The 13,086-nt window shown below is 39.0% G+C and overlaps 1 protein-coding gene across 1 annotated transcript in view; it reads left to right on the top strand.

The window, feature by feature from the left end:
- Nucleotides 1–12,807, top strand: part of LOC126933442 (ranBP2-like and GRIP domain-containing protein 3) — a 45,729-nt gene extending 32,922 nt beyond the window's left edge. The window contains 12 exon segments of the mRNA XM_050753159.1: nucleotides 769–978; nucleotides 3,086–3,267; nucleotides 3,352–3,527; nucleotides 3,695–3,818; nucleotides 4,817–4,978; nucleotides 5,245–5,382; nucleotides 5,659–5,805; nucleotides 7,026–7,205; nucleotides 7,293–7,376; nucleotides 11,130–11,265; nucleotides 12,670–12,706; nucleotides 12,708–12,807. Of these exon segments, the coding sequence (XP_050609116.1) occupies nucleotides 769–978; nucleotides 3,086–3,267; nucleotides 3,352–3,527; nucleotides 3,695–3,818; nucleotides 4,817–4,978; nucleotides 5,245–5,382; nucleotides 5,659–5,805; nucleotides 7,026–7,205; nucleotides 7,293–7,376; nucleotides 11,130–11,265; nucleotides 12,670–12,706; nucleotides 12,708–12,759 (1,628 nt within the window). The 3' untranslated portion in view covers nucleotides 12,760–12,807.
- Nucleotides 12,808–13,086: the final 279 nt, after the last annotated feature.

Raw genomic sequence — 13,086 nt, 5'->3', positions numbered from 1 at the left:
TTGCTTATTGCAAACCTATGGAATAAAAATCTCTGGGAGCGAGGCCTGGAAATTTTTTTTTTTTTCTCTCTCCCTGAGACAGAGTCTCGCTCTGTCGCCCAGGCTGGAGTGCAGTGATGCCATCTCGGCTCACTATAAACTCCACCTCCTGGGTTCACGCCATTCTCCTGCCTCAGCCTCCCAAGTAGCTGGGACTACAAGCACCCGCCACCACGCCGGGCTAATTTTTTTTTTTTTTGGTATCTTTAGTAGAGGTGGGGTTTCACTGTGTTAGCCAGGACGGTCTCATCTCCTGACCTCATGATCCTCCCAAAGTGCTGGGATTACAGGCATGAGCCACCGTGCCTGGCCGGAAGTAATTCTTAAAAGCTGTTTAAAGGAGAATTCTGATCAGTCAGGTTTAGAAATCAGTGTATCTAAAATCAGAAAATTTATGACATCTGAAAATAAGAGCTTGTCCCTGCTCTCCTGTGGCCACTTAAATCCAGATCTTTTCATCTAAAATGCAAATATGTTTAGCATTTTTCATACACATTCCTGTCTTTTTTCCGCCTTCTGCTGTCTTATGTAGATACTGATAATATTAAACCTGTACTCTTCTCATTTTCTACATAAGCCCCTGTTTTGTTGTCCAGCTATGTTTTTTGGGTTGGAGAGTTAGGTCTGCAATAATCATGTTATTTCCCCTTTGGGTGTACAAATGAAACAATATGAGCAAATGCAATCTGTATTTTTAAAGTGATGGAAATAACTTAATTTTTTTTTCAGGGCACATGTTGCTAAACTTAAGTCGTGGAAAGCAAGATTTTTTAAAAGATATTGTCGAGTCTTTTGCCAACAAAAGCGGGCAGTCTGCATTATATGATGCTCTGTTTTCTAGTCAGTCACCTAAGGATACATCTTTTCTTGGTAGCGATAGTATTGGAAACATTGATGTACAAGAACCAGAGCTTGAAGATTTGGCTAGATACGATGTTGGTAAGTTACATGTTTCAGAGGAAACTGTCTGCATCTTAATTCTTATAAATTGCCCATAATCTTATTACCCAGAAATAATGACTTAATATTTTCCTGTATTCCTTTCGTGTGTGAGTTGGGCTGGGGGGAGTTCGAATGTGGTGCTGTGGAGGTGGCATGTATTTTTTTGTTGTTATTGTTTTTGAGACCAAGTTTTGCTCTTGTCGCCCAGGCTAGAGTGCAGTGGTGCGATCTCGCCTCACTGTAATCTCTGCCTCTTGGGTTCAAGCAATTCTCCTGCCTCAGTCTTCCAAGTAGTGGGATTACAGGTGCCCACCACCAGTCCCGGCTAATTTTTTGTATTTTTAGTACAGATGGGGTTTCATCATGTTGGTCAGGCTGGTCTCAAACTCCTGACCTCAAGTGATCCACCTGCCTTGGCCTCCCAAAGTGCTGGGATTACAGGTGTGAGCCACCGCGCCCAGCCTTGTTGTTTTTTGAGACAGGGTCTTGCCTTGTCACCCGGGCTGGAGTGTAGTGGCATGATCGTAGGTCACTGCTACCTTGAACTTTTGGGCTCAAGGGATTCTCTTGCCTCAGCCTCCTGAGTAGCTGGTACCACAGGCACATGCCACTCTGCCCAGATAATCTTTTTTTTTAATTGGTAGAGACAAGGTCTAACTCGGATGCCCAGGCTAGTCTCAAACTCCTAGGTTCGAGTGATCCTCCTGCCTAAGCCTCCCAAAGTGTTGGGATTAGGCCCTGCAGGCACAGTGGCTCACATCTGTAATCCCAGCACTTTGGGAGGCCGAGGCGGGCAGATCACCTGAGGTTAGGAGTTCGAGACCATTCTGGCCAACGTGGTGAAACCCCGTCTCTACTAAAAATACAAAAATTAGCTGGGCTTGGTGGTGTGTGCCTGTAGTCCCAGCTGCTCGGGAGGTTGAGGCAGGAGAGTCGCTTGAACCCGGGAGGTGGAGGTTGCAGTGAGCAGAGATCACACCCCTGCGCTGCAGCCTGGGCAACAGAGCGAGACTTCATCTCAAACAGTGTTGGAATTATAGGCATGAGCCACTGCATCTGGCCATATTTTTCATCTAAATAATGTTTATACTATATGTATGATTCATCTTGCTTCCTTCATGAATTCTCTACCATAGACTCTGTATTAAAAGTACAAATATCACTTTTATTGGCAATGTAATCTTTTTTATGAAGTAGTCATAATTTGCTACTTTCTGTTACTGGGCATCCAAGTTGTTTTCAGCTTTTCCACTGTTAATAATCATACTCTGATAAAAACTTCAACAAAAAGTGTCTTCATTGCAAGTTATCTCCATAGAGATACCTAGAAACAGAATTACTGAGACAAAGAACATTAACATCTTTTAAGTCTTGCAAATTGCCAAAATGACAGAAAGATTATACCTCTTTATGCTTCCAGAAGTGCATAACCTTTTTTTTGTTTTTTGAGATGGAGTCTTGCTGTGTCGCCCAGGCTGGAGTGCAGTGGCGCAGTCTCGGCTCACTGCAACCTCCGCCTGCCAGGTTCAAGCAGTTGTCTTGCCTCAGCCTCCCAAGTAGCTGGGACTACAGGCAGGTGACACCATGCTTGGCTAATTTTTTGTATTTTTTAGTAGAGAGGGAGTTTCACCATGCTGGCCAGGCTGGTCTCGAACTCCTGACTGCACATAACTTTTTCAGTATTGACTTTCTTGTAGAAAAACAGATTACTATACCTATGGATTAATATAGTGGTGTTCCATTGCTTTAATGACTTAACTGAAAGGAAAACCCATTGTTTTGGAATTTCTTATTAGGTTAGGTGTTCTTTATTTGGCTTTTCTCAGTTGATTTTGGTTTATTGAGTTCTAGTCAGTGTCATTTTTTTTAGATGGACTTAAACATTCTTCACTACTTTTTTAATTAAAATTTCTAGAAATAAGTGAGAATGCATTTAATAAGAACATGAGATTTTGCCTAACATAGAATTCCCCCCAGCTTTGATATAGAAAAGCAGTTATATAATTAAGATATATATAATGTGAATTAATTGTTTATTTTGGCAAAACTAATGGCACAAAGAAAATTTGCAAAACCTTAAGCCGATTTTAAAATTTTATTTCAGGCGCTATTCGGGCACATAATGGTAGTCTTCAGCACCTTACTTGGCTTGGCTTACAGTGGAATTCATTGCCTGCCTTACCTGCAATCCGAAAATGGCTAAAACAGCTTTTCCATCATTTGCCCCAGGAAACCTCAAGGCTTGAAACAAATGCACCTGAATCAATATGTATTTTAGATCTTGAAGTAAGCAAAGATTTTAACAAATTAAATATTCTGAATTTTGTTTAATTTTTTTTTCCTAACTTAACTTTTCCTTAAATAAAACAGGTATTTCTACTTGGAGTAGTATATACCAGCCACTTACAATTAAAGGAGAAATGTAATTCTTACCACAGCTCCTATCAGCCGTTATGCCTGCCCCTTCCTGTGTGTAAACAACTTTGTACAGAACGACAAAAGTCTTGGTGGGATGCGGTTTGTACTCTGATTCACAGAAAAGCAGTGTAAGTAGTAAAACAAAAATATTGCTTTAACTTAGTGTGTAGGTTTTAACAGGGATTTAATCCTCATGTGAAGATTTGATTTGTCCTGTGACCCACTAACATATATGTATGTAAGTGCTGAACTGTGTATTTAGAAAGCTATTTTAGTAAATTAAACTATTTTTTAGACCTGGAAACTCAGCAAAATTGCGACTTCTAGTTCAGCATGAAATAAACACTCTAAGAGCCCAGGAAAAACATGGCCTTCAACCTGCTCTGCTTATACATTGGGCAAAATGCCTTCAGAAAACGGTGAGTTTTCAAGTATAAACATTTTAAAGAACATTACCTTAATTTTTTAAAATCATGAACTTTTTATTGAAAGTCTTTTTGTTCTGAAAACAGCAGCTTGTTCATATTATGACAGATGAATGTGTTTTTTATTGCTACAAAATAGTTAATGTAGTTAAATATAAGCAGTTAGAGGAGCAATGCCTGGCACACAGTGAATATTATGTATTATGTTACTGTTATTCCTTAATAATTAAGTTCTGATAATTATTCAGCCTGAAAATTAAAAAAAATTACCACAAGACTTTGTAAGTAAGAGCATTATAGATCTTTCTAAATATTTAAGGTGTGTTCTGGGTCAGGATTAGGTGTAGATGGTCAGCCTTTTGAACAGAATGACACTACAGAAGAGGCAGGTTTCAGCTGTCTAAAAATGGCAACTGTTAAAAAGTAGTTTGGATTGCTACATTAGGGTGGTATCATTAGAAGTGTTTAAAAGTTGAGTGTAGAGGCCAGGCACCGTGGCTCAACCTGTAATCCCAGCACTTTGGGAGGCTGAGGCAGGCGGATCATGAGGTCAGGAGATCGAGATCATACTGGCTAACACAGTGAAATCCCGTTTCTACTAAAAATACAACAACAACAAAAAAATTAGCCAGGCGTGGTGGCGGGCGCCTGTAGTCCCAGCTAGTTGGGAGGTTGAGGCAGGAGAACGGCATGAATCCAGGAGACAGAGCTTGTAGTGAGCCGAGATCGCGCAACTGCACTCCAGCCTGGGCGACAGAGCGAGATTCTGTCTCAAAAAAAAAAAAAAGAAAAAACACAAAACGTTGAGTGTAGAATGACCACTGGTATTAAGTGGTTTAGTTATTACAGCATTTGGAAGTTGAACAAATGACTACTGAGGTTCCATTTGGTTTTGACTTGAAATTTTAGCCAGTTCTTACAACTTGTAAATGAACTTTAGATTTAATCATACGTGTTCCTTAAAGGTGTGTGCTTTTAACTTTCTTTTTTAGGGCAGCGGTCTTAATTCTTTTTATGATCAACGAGAATACATAGGGAGAAGTGTTCATTATTGGAAGAAAGTTTTGCCATTGTTGAAGATAATAAAAAAGAAGAACAGTATTCCTGAACCTATTGATCCTCTGTTTAAACATTTTCATAGTGTAGACATTCAGGTAACAGAGTTCCTTTGTGAATTTACTGGAGATGGGAATTTCCAGTTTATAAACAAAGACATGAAGCTATAAACTGCTTAAATTAATTGTCTTGTTATTTAATGGTAATCTTGTTTTCTAAATTGACTAGCTCTCACAAATAAGATATGACAGAGAAGAGTAATGAGTTGCTTATCTCTTAAGATCATATAAAATCTTTGGAAAATCATTTGGGTTTTATATTCTGAGTATAAACAGTTTGACTGAAAACTATTCTGTGTGTTTAGGCATCAGAAATTGGTGCATATGAAGAAGACGCACACATAACTTTTGCTATATTGGATGCAGTAAATGGAAATATAGAAGATGCTATGACTGCTTTTGAATCTATAAAAAGTGTTGTTTCTTATTGGAATCTTGCACTGGTAAGTAGATGTGGTACTTGAGCGAAAAGTTTTATTTGTTTGTTTGTTTGTTTATTTATTTATTTATTTTTAAAGACAGGGTTTCTTTGTTGGCCAGGCTAGAGTGTAGTGGCACGATCTTGGCTCACTGCAACCTCTGCTTCCCAGGCTCAAGCGATTCTTGTGCCTCAGCTCCCGTGTAGCTGGGATTACAGGCATGAGCCACCATGCCTGGCCAAGCTAAAAGTTTTTTGTTTTAAAAAACCTGATTATTTCATAAAAGCACTATTTGTGTAGATTTTTCACAGGAAGGCAGAAGACATTGAAAATGATGCCCTTTCTCCTGAAGAACAAGAAGAATGCAAAAATTATCTGAGAAAGACCAGGGACTACCTAATAAAGATTTTAGATGACAGTGATTCAAATCTTTCAGTGGTCAAGAAAGTAAGTAGCAGGTTGTTGTATGTATATTCTTACAGATAACTCACTGATTAGTGTTTTTGCGTTGGTCTTACATTTTGGTAATTTCAAAAATACTCAGTAATATGTTGTTACTAATGCATGGAAGGGATGTGTGTGTCTAAATGCTTATATTTGCTTGCTTTGTCTTAGGTTTGGTGAGTCTTTTTAAACTTGGAAATCTAGGTATATGTTCTTAAAAAGTACTTCCTGGGGAATTAGAAAAGATTTCTAAGATAAGACATTGATTTTGTTATCTTAGCAATGTAATCAAAACAAATATAACCTCAGGACTAATTCTTAATGAACTCTGCTGAAATTGAAAGTTGTTGCTGACAACTTAAGAGCATTTCTTCTCATCTTCATCAGCCATTATGAACGCCCTTGTTTTCTTGCTGTCAGCTGTTTGAGATTGTCATGATGATGTTAAATTATGTTCAGTCTTCTGAGTGTTTTGTTGATTAATTTGTGTTGCTACTCTTTTATTAGGATTTATGTTGTCTGGTGTATTGTAGCATCTCTATTTCTGTCACCATTCAAAATCAGTTAGGAAACATCAGTAACTTATTTTGTTCCCTTGGAAAAGCTTTCTAAGTTAACATTCTTTTATCATTTTCATGGCTAACAGAAGTAATAGAAAGAGCGTGGACTTTAGAATCCGAAGATGTTAGATTGTATACCATTTTTCTGTGTTCATGAAGAAAAAAATTATAGAATAAAGACAAAAAAATAAAAATTATACAAAACGGCCGGGCGCGGTGGCTCAAGCCTGTAATCCCAGCACTTTGGGAGGCCGAGGCGGGCGGATCACAAGGTCAGGAGATCGAGACCACAGTGAAACCCCGTCTCTACTAAAAATACAAAAAATTAGCCGGGCGCGGTGGCGGGCGCCTGTAGTCCCAGCTACTCAGGAGGCTGAGGCAGGAGAATGGCGGGAACCCGGGAGGCGGAGCTTGCAGTGAGCCGAGATCGCGCCACTGCACTCCAGCCTGGGCAACAGCGTGAGACTCCGTCTCAAAAAAAAAAAAAAAAAAAAAAAAAACTATACAAAACAACAGAAAAAGAAAGATAATTTAAAAAACTTTCACGTATATTATTAAAGTATAAAGTGCTTATTAAAGTGACAAAAATGTAAATATTTTAGAGTTTTTACTTTTGGAATTTTTTGCAAATGAAAGCTGTTAATTAATGTCTTTTATTTTTAGTTGCCTGTGCCCCTGGAGTCTGTAAAAGAGATGCTTAATTCAGTCATGCAGGAACTCGAAGACTATAGTGAAGGAGGTCCTCTTTATAAAAACGGTTCTTTGCGAAATGCAGATTCAGAAATAAAACATTCTACACCGTCTCCTACCAAATATTCACTATCACCAAGTAAAAGTTACAAGGTACACAGGGAAGAAATGAATCATTTCATTGTGAAATATGTTTCTAAGTGTTTTAAATACTGTTTTATTATTTTTATTTTTTTTTAGTATTCTCCCAAAACACCACCTCGATGGGCAGAAGATCAGAATTCTTTACTGAAAATGATTTGCCAACAAGTAGAGGCCATTAAGGTAAGTTACTTAATTTCTCTAGCTATACTTTTTATTCCAAGATTCCTTCCCTGGCCACTCCCTTGCTTTTTTTCTGAAGCTGGTCAGAATGTCCCCTTGCCATCCAAATAGTATGGCAAGGGGACGTTTTGTCTTTTTTTTTTTTTTTTTTTTTTTAAAAGACAGGGTCTTGTTCTGTTGTGCAGGCTGGAGTGCAGTGGTATGACCACAGCTTACTGCAGCTTCGACCTCCTAGCTCAAGAGAGCCTCTTAGCTCAGCCTCTCGGGAAGCCAGGACTACAAATAGTCACACGCCACCATGCCCAGCTAGTTTTTGTATTTTTTGTAGAGATGGGATTTTGCCAAGTTGCCCAGGGTGGCCTTGAGCTCCTGGCTCAGCCTCCCGAAGTGCTGGGATTGCAGGTGTGAGCCACTGCGCCCAGCCTACATACCTCAGTCTTGACCCTTTACCATATTTTGTTTTGTTTTGAGATGGAGTCTCACTCTGTTGCCCAGTCTGGAGTGCAATGGCGCAATCTTGGCGCACTGCAACCTCTACCTCCCAGGTTCAAGTGATTCTCCTGTCCCAGCCTCCCGAGTAGCTGGGATTACAGGCACCCGCCATCAGGCCCGGCTAATTTTTGTGTTTTTAGTAGACACAGGGTTTCACCATGTTGGCCAGGCTGGTTTTGAACTTCTGACCTCAGGTGATCTGCCCACCTTGGCCTCCCAAAGTGCTGGGATTATAGGCGTAAGCCACCACGCCCAGCCCTTTACCATATTTTTGAAAGTACTTTATGTGTCTCTCTCCTCATCTTCCACAAAATTTGAGACCTTCAAAGGTAGAGACTGTTTTATTTAAAATATTAGAATTCCTGGCACAGAGAAGGTTCCTGAGTGATTCAACTACTGCAATGTACTAATCATATTCTGGTCTATGAGTTCATTCCCAGATTAACTGTGGAGTACATGTGTTTCAAATTTATAGCTAGGAATTAAAAGTGGTCTGAGCTTCAAAAAGTCTTACTGTATTTTAATGCTTCCATAAGAATTTGACTTAATTATGTAAGGAAATAGTTACGTATGTATATGTTATTTTAACAATAGGGTTCAAAGGAGTTTGACTTTTTTGGAATTGGAAATACAAGTATGTTCTTTCATGCTTACCAGGCAAGAACTAAATTACTCATACTTCTAAAGTTACACCAAGGATATGCTGATATGTGGTGATTATTACAGTGTGATCAGCAGTGCTTGCAACTTAAGAGAATACTATTTGGTGGGGAAGACATTTTTGAATTTGCACCAAAATTTTGAATGTTAATTTTGTGTAGTCGTGGCCTATGATAATTACATACAATTTTGACTTAACATACAGGTTTCAGGCTACCGACATTGTATTCTCTGGAAGTATAGTGGAGCACTAGTCCATTAGCTTGAAAAGCTTGGTACTAGTACTGACTCTGCCATTAATTAATGATCTTGGGCCAGTCACTTCCTTTGTGACTGTTTGGCTTCTTATCTTTAAAATGAGAGAATTATTGAAGCCAGTTCACATTGAATGTTAAAAATTACAGTTAAAACAGTGATTGCAAATTCACAGCTGTGTTGCGCATACCAACAGTGACCATAAAGTTTTCCAGGCGATTCCACTAGTTTCTTATTTCTTGGATGTGTGTATGTAGCATCGGGACTAGGCACTGTAGATGAATGAGTGGGGGAAATTTTATTTAGCTTGAAAATTTGAGATAGTTTTGGACCTCATAGTTAGGTCTTTCTGGGAAATTTTTATTTGAAACACTTGTAGAAAAAGCAGACATGCTAGATCTGTCTCTGACCTCACTTGTTACAACTGGTCAGATTCCGGGGCTGATACAGAGAAGTTTGAAACTTTTCAAAATTTACCTGTTTTCTGATACCACTACAGTTTCTTTGGAAAAAGAAAGATTTCCTGTTAAGTGTCTGTTTTGTAAGGGGACATTTTGTAGGTGCTAGGGTTGGGTATGGTGCTGTCATTTAGTTTTCTTCAGCAGAGATCAGATAGTCACATAGCTACACTAGATGGCATTGTATCTATCTGCCATCTTGTCAAGGCAGCAGAGTTGTGTTAAGAAAACATTTTTGGAGTCAGATCTGGTTCAAATTCCAGCTATTATTCCCTGCATCCCTTTCTCTCATTTTAAGGTAGGAGCCAATATTGTTTACCGTCTACAGTGTAGACAGCATAAAAATTAAGAGTTTAAGTGCGTTGGACATATTATTATATACATAATAAATTCTCTGCAGCTACTACTTTTTTCCCTTTCCGGGTGGGGCATTTGAACATCACCTTGAGAATTAGTTGTATTTTGTTACAGCACGGGGTTAAGTGAAAAGCTAGTTTGGGGAGGTGATTTGGAATGTCAAGTAGTCCAGATGGACAGAAAAGTAAAGCAGTGTAGAAAGAACACACTGAAAAGATGTTCAGTGTAATGTTAGAGGACTGTGAAAGTTGGGGAAAGAAGTTTAATTTGAAGTTACTTGTTTTTTTGAGCAGGGAATTGTCTTGGCTGGAAGTGAATGTCAGAAAGATTAATGTAGGCAAGTGTAGAATAGAAACGAAGGTATGATCATTTAGGAGAGGTTATTTGTTTAGGTGAGAGAGTTAACGAATTAGGTTTTGTATTAAGGAATGAAAATGGGAGCAGGTAAAGTTTTAACAAATTAAGAATCATATTTTAAAATTGGCACCAGGTACCTAGAACTCATTGGCAAATAGAATTTTTCAAAAGATATAATCAGGGCCAGGCACGGTGGCTCACATCTGTAATCCCAACACTTTGGGAGGCTGAGGCAGGCAGATCACGAGGTCAGGAGATCGAGACCATCCTGGCTAACACCGTGAAACCCCATCTCTACTAAAAATACAAAAAATTAGCCGGGCATGTTGTTGGGTGCCTGTAGTCCCAGCTACTCGGGAGGCTGAGGCTGGAGAATGGCATGAATCCAGGAGGCGGCGCTTGCAGTGAGCTGAAATAGTGCCACTGCAGTCCAGCCTGGGGACAGAGCGAGACACTGTCTCAAAAAAAAAAAAAAAAAGGCCGGGCGCGGTGGCTCAAGCCTGTAATCCCAGCACTTTGGGAGGCCGAGACGGGCGGATCACGAGGTCAGGAGATCGAGACCATCCTGGCTAACACGGTGAAACCCCGTCTCTAATAAAAAATACAAAAAAAACCTAGCCGGGCGAGGTGGCGGGTGCCTGTAGTCCCAGCTACTCGGGAGGCTGAGGCAGGAGAATGGCGTGAACCCGGGAGGCGGAGCTTGCAGTGAGCCGAGATCTGGCCATTGCACTCCAGCCTGGGTGACACAGCAAGACTCCGTCTCCAAAAAAAAAAAAAAAAAAAAAAAAGATACAACCTATAATCCCAGCACTTTGGGAGGCCAAGGCGGTGGATCAGTTGAGGTCAGGAGTTCAAGACTCGCCTGGCAAACATGGTGAAACCCCGTCTCTACTTTAAAAATGCAAAACATTGGCCGGGTGTGCTGGCTGATGCCTGTAAATCCCAGCTATTCAGGAGGCTGAGGTGGGAGAACTGCTTGAGCCCAGGAGGTGGAGGTTGCGGTGAGCCAAGATTGTGCCATTGCACTTCAGCCTGGATGACAGATCGAGACTCCATCTCGAAAAAAAAAGAAAAATCAGTTATTTAAATTTAAAAGAGTAAGTTTCCCCAGCACTGTTTCTGGCATGATATAATTAAATGTTTAAAATTATTTGATTTTTTTTTCTTCCAATAGAAAGAAATGCAGGAGTTGAAACTAAATAGCAGTAACTCAGCATCCCCTCATCGTTGGCCCACAGAGAGTTATGGACCAGACTCAGTGCCTGATGGGTATCAGGGGTCACAGACATTTCATGGGGCTCCACTAACAGGTGAGCTGGCAAGTGGATAATCGCATATTTTAGTAAAACTACTTTACTAGCCTCTTTTAAGTAGATAACTTGTGAAATCACCTTGTTTATATATATTTGTTAATGTACATGTCAACGTCTGTTTATATGTTACTTCAAAAGCTATATTTGGTGTTACTGAGATTTTTATAACCCCAAGCAGAAAAGACGAGCTGTATGTGATCACGTGTATATAAAGGCTTAAAGAACCCTTAATCCACACCTCAGATAAGCTGTCTGAGATGAGATTATTCCTTAAATTGAAAAATGTTAATGAATAGAGTTATGCACTAAGAAATGCTTAATTAAGAACCTACACCTCTGGGGAATTATTTTGATGATAATGATGAGAGGCAGGACATTATATAGGAAATCTTACTTAATTTGAAATATTATGGTTATATAAAGAAAGAAAAGGACTTTGGACCTGAATCATACTGGGTTTTTAAGTTGTGCTCTGTCACTGTAATAGCTGTGTAAATTAACCTGTTTGAAATGTGGAGATAATACTTGCCTCACATAATTACTATGAGCATTTGTGTATGTGCAGATGGGCGTGGGTGTATATCAGACATTTATTAGAGTATACAGTAAACAGTTAATGAACTAAGGTTACTATTAGTGTTTACTGTGGGTTGGCTATGTGCAAAAGTGCTTTGTGAACGTAATTTTATTTAATTACAGTAACTTAGAATGGCTGGTACCATTATTAATCCCTTTTTTATAAAAGAGGAAATGGATAAAGAAAGGTTAGGTAACTTACTCATTATTATACAGCTAGTTATTGATAGAACCAAGATTCAAACTCCAGTGGTGTAACTCCAAAGCACTTGCCAGTATAATACATTGCTCCCAGGCAGCCAGAAAAAACAAAAAATGTTCCTTTTACGTAAGACAGACTCCTGAAATGGTAGTAGTGCACATTTTTTTTTCTCTCTTTTTAGCCCAGGAAAGATTTAGAATAAAATCTAGTTTAGATGAGCACATTTGTGTGATGGTTCATATAGTTAAAGCAACCCCACTAGCCTTTTGCGATGGTATCTTCTCAACACAAGCAAAGTAACAGAAAATCTTTGTGAAGTGAAGCTTATTAAATGTCATAAGTCATAGATAAGTATATGAAATGTCTAACACTCAAACCTTATTTACTTAAAAACCTTACACATCATATAGGTCCTTGTAAGAGGATAAACAAACGGGCTGACCTTTTCTGGGGCTTTTTTAGTGCTGTGTGCAGTCAGTTATTTGGTGCCTTTTGGGTCATGAGTTCCATTTCTTCTGTGTACAGGTATAAAAGGTCTTCTGTTCTTTTACAAGCATATAAATACAACATTCTCATTGTCTCATTTTATTCTTGCAATGACCCTATGAAATGTGTACAAACAGCACATCCTCATTTTACAATTGAGAAAAATGGAGACTCCAATCACAGAACAGCTTTGTGGCACTGAAAGGGGGAGAGCCAGGATCTCCTGATTTCTGTTCCTGTGTTCATACATTTTTTTTCCTTAATAGTAGACATATCAAGATGGTCCTTATTTTTTTAAAATAAGATGATTAAAATTAAAGATTAATAAGCTCGTAGGAGATGCTCAGAAGTACTGAACAGGTTGAAGAAAACTAAAAACTAACCATCTTATTAACATTTCTTATATTTGAGAGCATTTCCTTCTGGTTCTTTCTCTATACATATAGTATTTTTTATGAGATTGTTACCATGTTAGTATGTTGTGTGTGGATCAGCTAGCCTGTTTTTTAAATGTTACTTTAGTTCTGAGCATTTTTAAACTGAAATGTTTTTGA

Source organism: Macaca thibetana, chromosome 13 (assembly GCF_024542745.1).
Source record: "Macaca thibetana thibetana isolate TM-01 chromosome 13, ASM2454274v1, whole genome shotgun sequence".
Lineage (NCBI taxonomy): Eukaryota > Metazoa > Chordata > Mammalia > Primates > Cercopithecidae > Macaca > Macaca thibetana.
The sequence above is the reverse complement of the archived record's forward strand: the minus strand, read 5'-3'. Positions and strand labels throughout refer to the sequence as shown.